At 53.7% G+C, this 12130-nt stretch overlaps 1 protein-coding gene across 4 annotated transcripts in view; it reads right to left on the reverse strand.

Annotated features, from left to right (window-relative positions):
• Positions 1–12130, reverse strand: part of Vav2 (vav guanine nucleotide exchange factor 2) — a 160949-nt gene that overhangs the window by 26877 nt on the left and 121942 nt on the right. For all 4 annotated transcript variants that reach the window (XM_052181942.1, XM_052181943.1, XM_052181944.1 and 1 more), the window contains 7 exons: positions 10939–11041; positions 8313–8411; positions 6588–6656; positions 5037–5137; positions 1428–1527; positions 553–648; positions 73–141 (listed from right to left, as the gene is read on the reverse strand). In XM_052181942.1, the coding sequence (XP_052037902.1) occupies positions 73–141; positions 553–648; positions 1428–1527; positions 5037–5137; positions 6588–6656; positions 8313–8411; positions 10939–11041 (637 nt within the window). The remainder of the gene's footprint in view (positions 1–72; positions 142–552; positions 649–1427; positions 1528–5036; positions 5138–6587; positions 6657–8312; positions 8412–10938; positions 11042–12130) is intronic.

The raw sequence follows: 12130 nt of genomic DNA on the forward strand, positions 1-12130 counted from the left end.
ACACGGGTCTGGGGTGCAGGAACACATGCACACGGGTCTGGGGACGCCCCCCACCTCGCCTCACGTATTTACCTGCATGGCTTCCAGTGCTTCCTTGAGCTGTTGTCTTTCTGGCCGGTCTGCAGAATGGCTCAGGAGCTCCTATGGGAGTGAGAGGGGACCCAGGTGAGCCCTCGGGGACCCAGTCCTGTGCCTGCCCCAAATCAGAGCACACAGCAAGACCCTCAGACCAGGTGCAAGTCCATCTGCCCAACTCCAACACACATAGGGTCCCTTACACAGCAGACACCTTGGCAAGGAAGCCCATGGATCAAGTGATCAGGCACTGCGGCTCCCCTCTTCCTGGACCAAGGCTGCTTTCTCATCTCTCCACTTTCCTGACGTTGTGAACCTGTTTTATTCATACCTTCCTTCCAGGTGCCATGACACCCCTTCATGGTATGGACTGAGCATGGGCTCACTCATCAGCCTGTGTGCCACCCTGCCTGTGGGCCCAAGCCCATGCCAGCAGAGCCCAGCGTGACAGGCACAGCGAGCAGGCCACAGCCTCACCTTGAGCAGCAGGTGGTACTTAAGCACCCGTTGCATGGGGACCACCAGCAGATCTTGCAGTTTGAACTTGCCATCCTGGACCTTGAGTGTGCACTCCTGGGGAGAGAGAAGCAAGCTGATAAAGGGTCCTCTCCCTGGGAGAGCCCATCCCCCAACTGCCAGCCACACACAGAATCCTCAGCCCTGGATTCTCAGTCTTCTAGAGCATGCATGAGGTCGGCGCCATCATGTGGGCAAGCTATACCACCCCTCACATCCTGGAACATGATGGGACCCTGGGCTCTGAGGCACCCCATTGCATAGCAGTGCCTGCTGGGGCCAGGCCTTACAGAACACGGCCCATGGGTCTGTCATCTGCTTCCTGAGAGGCCAAGTGGGAAGGGGCTCCTACAAGGCTGTGCGATTAGCTGGGATCCCCTGGGATGCAGACACAGGAGACACAGCCATCACGTGCTACCAGCGCTTAAGCCGGAGCTCTGAATACGGAGCTTTCCTAACCACACAGGAAAGGGACACTCCTGGACCTGGAGGTGAGGAGGACACTGGAAGGCCCTCCAGGGAGAAACCAGCTGACAGAGGTAGGCAAACCTCCTAGGGAAGGAGGCCCGGCGATTCACGCAAGTCAACCAGACCTGCTAAAGTCCTCTAGGACCTTAGTAGAGGCTAAAGTCAAGTGTCACTCACTGAGATGGACTTGTCCAGGCCTCCACAGTCCCTAAGTCTTCAGCTGTAGTCTAGTTTGGGACATGTATTCTGGAAATCGCCCAGCAAAATGGGGGAATAGCCACAAACCCAAAAACGGGTGTTGAGGGAAGTCGGTGTGTCCCTCGGGCTAGCCAGCTGCGCCGAGCCAGGGGACCCGGATGCCTCGTTACCTCCACTTTCTGTCTGAAGTCCTCTCGGCTGGCGAGGAGCTGGTTCAGTGTGCTCTGAGCGTGCTCCATGTGGCTGCAGTACTCTCCGTAGATCAGGAGCCTAAGGAGGGGACAGCAATGTGTACACAGCGCCAACCACATGGGCACTGGTCAAGTAAGACACTCAACAGCTGCTATGAGCTGTGTGTACAGTACATACCAGTCCACAGTTCAGTACAGTGCACAGGCAGTGTGAACACACACGCACCCATGCATCTCTAAGATGCATGCAGCTACAATGTCCAACCCCTTCTCAGGCAGGGGGGAGAGCCTCAGGGTCACTGCCCAAATGGCTTCACTCCCTCCACCCCCTTTCTGCTTTCCCACCCTTTACATAGCCGGGTTGGGAGGAGGCCTCCCAAAACATTAGCAAAGGAGGGTTACCCAATGCCCCTAGCCAAGGAGGCCACCTCCTACAAGCTACTTCAAGTCATGAGCATGGCTCTGTCTCCGTTCTGGAGAAAATGCTTGCAACAGAGAAGGACCCACCTAACGGGCACTCTGCTTGCCGGCAGACCCTGCATGAGGACTACTGACGGCTCAGGCTCATCCTAGGGCCATACGGATTGGAGGTGGCCTCTGGTGCTTCTTCAGGCATGCCAGTGGCCCTGTCCAGAGATACGTCCCGTGCCCAGCCGGAAGCAGCGGGTCCCAGCCGGAAGCAGCCGGTCCCAGCTGGAAGCAGCCGGTCCCAGCTGCCCCTACTTAGCTTCAGCGTTCCCCTCCTCCGCTCCTCCCCGTAGCCCACGCATCACCATCTCTCTTTTGCCACTCAGAATATCTGTCCTCTTTGTCATCACCTGGTTCCATGTGCTGTCCCCAGGAAATGACATCTCTTCAGACCAGAACACCTGCACTCTCAGGGCAAGAGGGCAGCTGGCCTACAACTCTCTCCCTCGGTTTCCCTGAACACACCTGCACCCCTCTAAGAGGAGACAGTGCCATAGGACAACGGTATCAAGGACAAGCCCACGATGGCAGCCACACCTCACTAGGCCACTGCTCTCTCAATGACAGTGTTAAGGGTCCATTCTCCAAGTAGTCCTCCAAGGTCACTGAAGGCCCAGTGAAGAGTCAGCGATGGCAGCTGACGAGTGTCAGCCTGGCAAGGAGCTTATCGAGACGCTGGGCTTCTCCTCAGTGTCCCAGCCCCACCTTATCCCAAGCCAATATGTATGAGGGAGTCCGTGAGGAGGACCCCCGGATCCTCCCCAGTCTGACTCTGACAGCCTTGCAGCAGACTCTGTCCACTGGGGTCTTACTCCTCTTAGGCAACAGACACAGGGCTGAGGCAGTCGGCTAGAGTTCTTGCAGGCGCCACTCTGGAAGAAGCACTGTTGCTGGAGCAGGGTGGGCTTTGTTTCCTAGTGTTCTCTCTGCTTCCTGCTTGAGATCTAGATGTGAGCTCTGAAGTGTTGCTGCCACAGTGCCTTTGCACCACCATTATAGTGGTTTGAATAAAAACAACCCCCATAAGCTCAAACATCTGCATGCTTAGGCACCGAGGAGTGGTATTACCTGGGAAGGATTAGGAGATGTGGCCTTGTTAGAGGAAATGCATCACTAGGGGTGTGCTTTGAAGTTTCAAAAGCCTAAGCCAGGCCCAACCCTGGTCTTTTTCTGCAGATGCAGATGCAGATGCAGATGCAGATGCAGATGCAGATGCAGATGCAGAAGCAACTTCAACACCATGTCTGCCTGCATGCCACCATGCTCCCTGCAGTGACAATAGACTAAATCTCTGAACCTGTAAGGAAGTCCTGATGAAATGCTTTCTTCTGTGAGCTGCCTTGGTCAAGGTGTCCTTCACAGAAGAGAGAGCGGGAGATGTCATGACCTCTGACCCTCTGGGAACCACAGCTCAACTGAACACGTTTTTAAGTTGCCACGCTCATGATGTTTTATCACAGCAATACAAAGTAACTAATACACCTAGGCTCTGGGACCAGATGACACTCAACCCCTTCCCAAACTCAGGCCTAGGTGCAGAGGGAGAAGGCAGGGGGCAGGAGCCCTGGCTCCCGGCATTGCTGGCTCGGCAAGCGCGACTCTAGCAGAGCTCCTTCTTCATCCACGGGACCCCAAAGGACCTCCGGCTCTCCCTGTCCTGACAGATGCACAGCTACAATCCCAGCAGAAGTGGGAAACTAAGGCATTCAGGCTTAAAGGGGGGTTGGGCTGGATGCAGCTCTGACCCTGAGTGTTTGCTTCACACATGGAGTCCGGATGTTGTGCAGTACACTTCTGGGCTGCCTCCTAGAGTTGCTCCACCTGCCCCACCTTGTCTGTATCAGGTTCAGGAACACTCTGCATACCCTGCAACTTCTAATACTTGAAGCCTTTGGTGCAGCAACCAGGGACTTTCCTGCAGTCTCCCCTAACCCTTTTGTCCATGCACAAATTGCTTTGAAGCATAGACTCTAGACGTGTTTTCCTCTTCTCAAAACTGTATAAATGATTCATTCTTAGTGTTGCAGGAAGCTGGCTATGGAAGCAAGAGGTAACGGGCCTCCATCTTAACCACCACCATTTCATACTGTTAAAACAAAATATTGAGCCTGGAGAGATAGTTCAGGGGTTAAAAGCAGTGCTAGCTCTTGCAGAGGACTGTGTTAGGTTCCTGGCATCCATGTTGGGTGCCTTACAACTCCAGCTCCAGGAGAATCTGATGCCCTTTTCTGGCCTCCATGAGCACCTAACATTCACGTACATGCCCCCCCCACAAACACATAATTAAAAATAAGAAAAAAAAAATCACCTGCAACTTGGAAATAAGGTTACAGAGACACAAACGTAACCTCATGCATCACAAACTATACTGGTTCAACCTGAAACATAAGCCCTCCTGCTAGACCCCCATCTGACTACGGCTCTTAATGAGACTGGGGTTGGGGGAGGCTCTGACAGGGCACACCACCCATCTTCAGAGAAGAGGCAGTTCAAGTCTTTGGGGCTGTGGCCCTGGAGGGTGTGGGTCTCTCTGTGGTATAGAGCGCACAGGCCTCCGCTTCTGCCCTGAATAGCTTCACAGTCCCTCCAGTCCCTGCTGTGGTGCTACAGGGATGGCTAAAACTAGGGCACATGCCAGAGGTATGGCTGCAGTGCTTCCGGACATCAAGTTCTGATCCCACCAAAGACCCCGAGCTGCCTGTGCGCCCCTAATTATTTGGCCTGCAGAGGTCAAGGATGGACTAGAACATGGCAAGTAACCTGGGCGCTAACATTTCTTTGGGTTTTAGGCCTAGAGACTACAAACATTAGCCACTATGATCCTATAAGCCAGAGAGGCAAAGAGGGTTGCAGGGACCCAGCAAGTCCCTGCTATCAAAGTAAGGCTTGGAGGTTCCCAGCCCTCCAAGTCGTGATGGAGAAGCAGTAGGTAATGACCCTGGTTACAAAGAGGAACAAGGATTCGGAGGCCAATGAACCCAGCCTCAGTCCTGCGAATGTGAGGATGAACCTCGGGGAACTGCCCTGCCTCTGCATCCTGCCCGGGTTGGTTTCCAGGGACACATGGTCTCTCAAACCTTGAAGGCAGCCAAGGCTCCAGTCCAGTCAGCTGTCACTCACCTTTCCTTAAACTCCAGGAAGACCTTGGCCAGGGTACTGCCACCAGCCATCATGGACACATCGATGGCTCGCAGAAAGCTATGATGCACCTTGATGAGGTCCTGGAGGGAAAGTAGGGTCAGTGCACAGGCAGGCCCTGCTGGCTGACACACCCAAGAGGTGCTGCGGAGGGCTCACCTGACACTGTGAAGGCTAGAGTCACCCAGCCAGAAGCTTCTAGCAGGTATGTCTAGCTTTTGTTTGTTTGTTTTGTTTCGTTTTGTTTTGGAGGCAGGGTTTCTCTGTATAGTCCCGACTGTCCTAGAACTCACACTGGAGACCAGAGTCTGGTCTGAGTTGAGGCTGGCCTGGAACTCCAAGATCTGCCTGCCTCTGTCTTAATCTAAACACTGGGATTAAAGGTGTGGAACACCACCACACCACCACTATCTAACTTTTTCACACTATAGCCCAGTGCCATCAACAGAGTCAGCACTCAAGAATCACACCATTACAAAAATAAAAAAACTGCAGAACAAATCTTCAATGTTTTAAGCAGATTTGAGACTTAGTGTTGGGCTGCATTCAAAGCCATCTCGGCCAAATGCCCCCTGCCTCCCAGCCACAGGTCGGACACCCTTGTTACAGCGCACAGCACGTGGGGAAGCTGAAGCACTTCATGGTCATGCCGTGGAGGGAGCTGCCCAGACCCAAATCAGCCGCTAGGGACACATGGTGGCTGCCTCAGAGCAGATCTGAAGCCAGAAGATGGAGAAGAAAGCAGTGTAGCTGTTCTCACCAGCAACCTTGTGGCCGCCCTGCTACTCGGAAGAATGGATGGCACTGCCTGCAGCTACTTAGCTCTCAAGTGCTGCAAGAAGTAATGTCCTCACTAAGTCACCTTGGCCAGGAGGAAGCAAGCTTCCTCCAGTTTCACCCCAGATACGGAATGGTGCTCAGAACACTGGCACGCCCTCTCCTCCTCCCAGCTTCTTTTCTGTCCCAAGTCGTTTGTACTGGCTGAGGCCCAGGCAGCAGAAGGAACACTCTGGTCAGCCCTGTGTGGTAGAGTAAGACACCCTCACCTCCACCCCCACCTCAGTCTTTGAGCTGATGGGAGGCGATAAGGAGCCAGAAGCCAGCAGCGTGCTCTGAGGGGACTCCACTCATGTGTGACATCTGGAGTGGGAAACCAGCTGCCTTCACAGGCTAACCTTCACACACGGTCACCTGGTGCACATGAGTGGTCAGACACCTGCAGAGCAGAACAGTGGTGGGGCACACTTCCCTCTGTGTTAACAGACGCCTTGCTAATAGCCCTGTGGGTCTCGAGTCTGCTCCAAAACTGTGTGAGTCTGTACACAGCTGACAACTACCACAGCAAGTCACAGTACAACTCTCAGGCCACACCAGGTATCACCTCTTCTGCCTCCTGAAGGACAGTCTCCAGTGTGGGGAGCTACCCTCCCACCCATCAATCATAAGCCAGCAGGGACATAGCTCTGCAAAGCCCCGGGGATATCATCTTAGGAGACAGTCGCATGCCTGGCAGGAACATGCCAGAAAGCTTACCTCCAGGTTGATGAAGACAGCAGACATGTCCGCCGGGCTCAGCACCAGCCGCAAGGGACCCATGTAGTTCTGGAAGGAAGAAGTTTATGCAGCCGCTCAGTATGCAGGGCACTTTCCAGGCAAAGCTAAAGCTGCCCTGCACAGGGGGCTCGGTTCTCACTAAACAGCGCATGCAGAGGCAATGTGTGACTACACAAATACAGCATTGCACAGCGGGTAAGGGACACGGGGACCAAGACCACAACCCATGCCCACAGCACAGCTCTGTGGAGGCCATAGTAAGGCCAGCCTGGGTCAAGGGGCAGCATACACCAGCACCATGGCTGGAGGCTCCCCACTCACCATTCTACCACACTGGGTGTGGTGATTTGAATGTGCTTTGGCCCAGGGAGTGGCACTATTTAGAGGTAAGGCCTTGCTGGAGGAAGTGTGTCACTGTGGGGGTGGGCTTTAAGACACTCCTCCTAGCTGCCTGGGAGCCAGTCTTTTCCTGTCTGCCTTTGGATGAAGATGTAGCACTCTCAGCTCCTCCAGCCCCATGTCTGCCTGAATACTGCTATGCTCCCATCTTGATGATAATGAACTAAACTTCTGAACCTATAAGGCAGCCTCAATTAAATGTTGTCCTTTATAAGAGTTGCCTTGGTCATGGTGTCTATTTATAGCAATGGAAACTCTAACTAAGACACTGGGGCAAACTTCACGCCAGAGAACAGCCAAGAGGAATTTAGCTGACAGTGGTATTGTTCTTTACACAAAAGCATAGATGCACCAGGAAGATTCAAAAGCAAGGCCTACTGTGTGGTGATGGTGGCTAGGCGGATGGATATAGGTCACTGGCAGTACTCAAGGCCTTGGGTGGCATCTAGTCACATGACCCATCGCATCCAGTGTGCTACTTTCCTGGCTACCAACAAAGGCACTAGTATGCCCGGAAGGGTAATGGGAGGCTTGGAGAACTCAGCTCCAAGATCTGGCCTCACATATTCCAAAGCAGAGCTGCAGTCATGGCTGGCTTAGACGGAAACACTAAGAAGAAATGCAAGAGAGGCTGGGAGGCTTTCCACAGAAGGGAGGGGAGACACCTTACGTGGGGATATTATGGCAAGGTGGAGGGGCTGCTACCTCAGTGTGCTGTGTCAACTTAGAGTGGCTCTCAGCCTTTCTAAGGCTACGACCCTTTAATACAGTTCCTATGTTGTAGTAACCCCCACCATAAAATTATTTCACTGCTACTTCATAACTGTAATTTTGCTACTGCTATGAATCATAATGTAAATATGTTATGATGCAGGATATCTGAATTGAGACCCCCAATGGGGTGGAGACCCACAGGTCGAAACCTGCTGGTCTAGAATCATAAGAAGGGAGTTTTAATGGAGGGACTGCCCAGTGCAGACTGTCCTGTGGGCCTGTCTGGGGGGCGGGCTTGATCATTCATTGATGCAGGAAGACTCAGCCCACAATGAGCAGCACCAGCCCCCCTGGCCTGGTGGTCCTGGGCTGTTTAGCTAAGCGTGAGCCTGTGTGGGCCAGCAATCAGGTTCTCTTCATGGCTTCTGCTTGAGGTCCTGCACTGACGCCCTCCACTGAGACTGTAATCTTCAAGTTTAGGATAAAATGAACTCCTCTCCTCCCTCAGCTCCTGTTGGTCAGAGTTTCCTCTTAGCCGGAGAGAGAGAGAGAACTGGACCGGGTGCTAAGCCCCTCCCCCTGGGCTCTCACCTTTTCAATGTCCTCCAGGGTGCGGTAGTACTTGGCCTCAGTCTCCTGAATCTCTAGCAAGCAGCAGCTTCTCTTGTCATCCTCAGACATGCCTATTTTCTAGAGGAGATGTGACACGTGAGCCAGGATCCCACTACCTGCCACCCAGGGATCTGCTGTTGGCCACCTGTCCCACGCAACAGGATGACACTTTTCCAGTATGGTCACAAGATTACTGAGTGTACAGTGAGGCCACAGTCCCTCCCCCATTATCTGTGGTTGAGGAAACCGAGGCACACAGACAGGAGAGGACTGAGAGTTAGCATCAAGGAAGGCACTAGGCTTCTAGACTCCTAGATATTCACTTCTGACTCAACCCGGAGTCCTCACCAGCCTGGGGCAAAAGTCTCAGGAGAGGATCCTACCACAAACAGGTGAGGTGTGCTCACGGCACTCGGCACTCGGCACTCGACTGAGTGGGTCAGCCCTGCCCAGCAGCTGGCAGTGGCTAACTCCTTGGAGACCCACAATTGATCTATTCAGGCTTCCAAAACCAAATGCCCCAAAAGCCAAGACTTCCCAGTGGCAGCAGCAGCCTCCACCCAGAAGGCCTGAGATAAGAGTTGACCAGTGGGTCACCCTGGGGACACACCTCTACAGCGAGTATACTGCCTGACTGGGAGACAGCCTGCACAGGGTGCAGTGAGCAGGCTGTGATGAGCTTAACAGATCTTTTCTTTTGGTTTGCTCAGCTCAGAGAGCCTGCTCTGCCCTGAAGACTCTGAAGAGCTAATACTGGACAGATGGTTGCCCAGCTACCCTCCTGCTGGTCCTAAGAGTACCCTCTGCGCCACACCACAGCACTCCCGAGCACTCTGTAACATGCAGCGAGGACTTGGTGAGTCTCATCAGTATCTGAGGCAGTGCAGGGTGGGGTAGGGGTGAGACCCTGACCATGTCTTGCCGAGAACATGGTCCCTAACTTTCTCTATGGCCTCTGACACCTTCCCCACAGCCGGCAGGAGCCCACCTAGCTTATCTTACCTGCAACTTACCTGCATGTATCTGATCTGAAGGCATGGAGGAGCAAACAAGATTGAACCAGTCAGCAGTGTCCAGTGTCCTCAAGCCACACTTGGGAAGTAAGGGTCACCACTGGCAGCCCACCCTACTATCAGCCTCAGCCCCAACAACCGTAACACAGCCCTTCCCAGAGCCCTCTGTGAAAGGACCAGGACACAGCATAAGGCCTAGAGTCTCCTTGCAGATCCTCCCATGCCTGGGCTCTGAAAGCAGAACCGACCTGCCTTTATCTCACTACGTACAAGTGGATCCAACTACCTCACTCTTAGCTAGTTCTGGGCATGATGAGAAGTGGGAACCCTTTGTTTGATCTCAGAGACCCCTCACAGCAAGAAGCCTACACTCCCTCTGTGGAAGGACTAGACAACTCAGGAGACCCAACACCAGCGTTGGATATTAGAACATGGGCTGTCCTTTAGGGCATGTTCCTGTCCTGGGGTTCTTCAGGACCAGGGACAGTAACCAGCTCCTGGGAGGGCTGCAGGAGTCTCAGGAGAGCATGACAGGCAGATATGCCCACATGCCACCCTGCCTGCATACTGATAGTTACCCCCAGAGAGGCCTTAATCAATCTGGTGGGGCTTCCTAGGACACGGCTGGCAAGCTCCGGGGAATCCCTGATCAGACTCTCTGCAAGGCTGGGGAGTGGAGCTGACTGCTGAAGGCGCCCCCACCTGCTCCGAGAGCTCGGAGCCCCGAGCATGATGGCGGAAAGACTAATCATTAGACGCTCAGGGACGAATGTGCATGGCGTTCTCAGGAGGAGCCCCAATGCCCGCAATACCCCAGTACAGCCTTCCATCTCTCCTCCCAAGCCAGGGACACAGCGGGGCACCAGCAGCCCCGGAAAGGCTCTCCGGACTCTTTAGGATTCTTCTCCCAGCTTTTTGTTTCTCTGCCACCAGCTGGAGGCTCCCACACAGATGGGAGACAGAAATATTGGCTTTTGATAAATTTCCCACTTCTTCAGGAATACAAATGCATCAAAAGCCTCCACAACTGACAAGTGGCAAGGTGCCCAGCTTGGGGGAGTTTGGGAGTCCCTGGGAGCTGTGGCCTGCCCCTCCAGGGCTCCTTCTCTGGATCCCTCCAGGCAGACCCCCACCTTCCATACAGCAGCTATTGGCAATAAGCCAGAACTGGCACAAACCATCATGGGCAAGATCATTAGCCAAGGCTGCGTGAAAATAAATACCCTTCAACATAAAAGGCATGCAGCTGGCCGTCTGAGCCTGCACCGGCCTCCTCATTCTGCACACAAAGAGTTACAATGATGCATGCATGGTGTTAGACTGAATACAGAGTTACTATTTTAACTCTCTCTGGATAGGCAGGACTATGAACCTTCTAAGAAAAAAAAATTTAGGCACTCTGCTGGAGCAGCCTGACAGTCATAGGGCCCCTCACAGTGTCTCAACAGAACTGTAAGGACACTGCAGGGGAGCCCCCTCTCACCCCATCCCCACGCTGAAGGACCTGGGTCTGTACTTAGGCAGCTCCCACGGGAAGGCTCAGTGGCTGTAGCAATGGTGTCTGAGGTGGGGGTGGGGTGGGGGGTCCTCACCATGGGCTGCTGCACCTCCACCTTGATGATGTCCTCATAAATGTCATCTCCTTCATCTTCACACGGGACACAGTCGTAGATGTCCTCGCCCAGGTCATGCTCGCTGCACAGGGAGAGGCGGGTGAGCGGGGAAGGAAGGGCCAGGGGCCTGGAGTAGGAGGCTGTGGAGCAATGGCTCCCGCCTTGGCTCAGGCTCCCCATCCACACAGTGGAGTTCCTCTGTGGGCTTGAATAGCCCGGTCAGAGGCTGCCATGGGGATCTGCCTGGCTGTGAAAGCTTTCCCTTCCCCAGTGATGCCGCAAGCCTGGAGTAAATGCTGGAGACACCAGCCAGAGAGACACCTTCCTTCACCGGGATCCTCTGGATGACCCGCAGAAATGCCCAGGAGCCCCGAGTGCGCCCCATCAGGAAGGTCAAGGGGACAGGACCCACATACGGCTGCCTCTCACACACTATAAACACCATGCCCAACGGAGGAATGGAGAGAGACACGGAATACATGGTGACCTTCTCGAGTCAGCACCCAGGAAAGCAAAGGCCAGTTTAAAACTCAGGAAAGTTTCGATTCTTTCCTCTAAGCTACCCACGACCATTAATTAACACTGAACGTCTACTTGGCGGGAGCCCACAACCATTGGTGTGCTCTGAATGAGACCGGGACCAGGAGGCTTATTCGAATATTTGGTCCCCTCACTAGTTGGTAGAACTGTTTTGGGCTGGATTAGGGGTGTGGCCTTGCTAGAGGAGGTGTGTTACTGGGAGTGGACTTTAAGGTTTCAAAGGCCCAAGCAAAACCCAGTCAGTTTTTCAGTTTCTCTCCCCACACCCCTGCCTCCGACTTGTGGATAAGACAGTAAATCTCAGCTACTGCTCCAGCGCCATGCCAACTACCATGCTCTCCATGGTAGCCGCGGATTCACCTCTGAAACTGTAATCAAGCCCCCCAGATGCTTTCTCTTAGAAGTTACACCAACTTCATTCACAGCATGGTGTCTCTTCACAGCAATAGAAAGTGACAAAGACAATCACCTCAGAGGTAAACCTCTGAGCATGTCTGAGGGAGTCTCTAGGTTACATTAACTGAGGTGGGAAGACCCACCTTAAATATGGGCGCACCGTTCTGTGAGCTGGGACCCTGGACTGAGGACAAAGGAGAAAATGGGCTAAGCCCCAGTATCCGCCCACCTCTAC

The sequence above is a fragment of the Apodemus sylvaticus genome, chromosome 5 (assembly GCF_947179515.1).
Source record: "Apodemus sylvaticus chromosome 5, mApoSyl1.1, whole genome shotgun sequence".
In the NCBI taxonomy this organism is placed as follows: Eukaryota; Metazoa; Chordata; class Mammalia; order Rodentia; family Muridae; genus Apodemus; species Apodemus sylvaticus.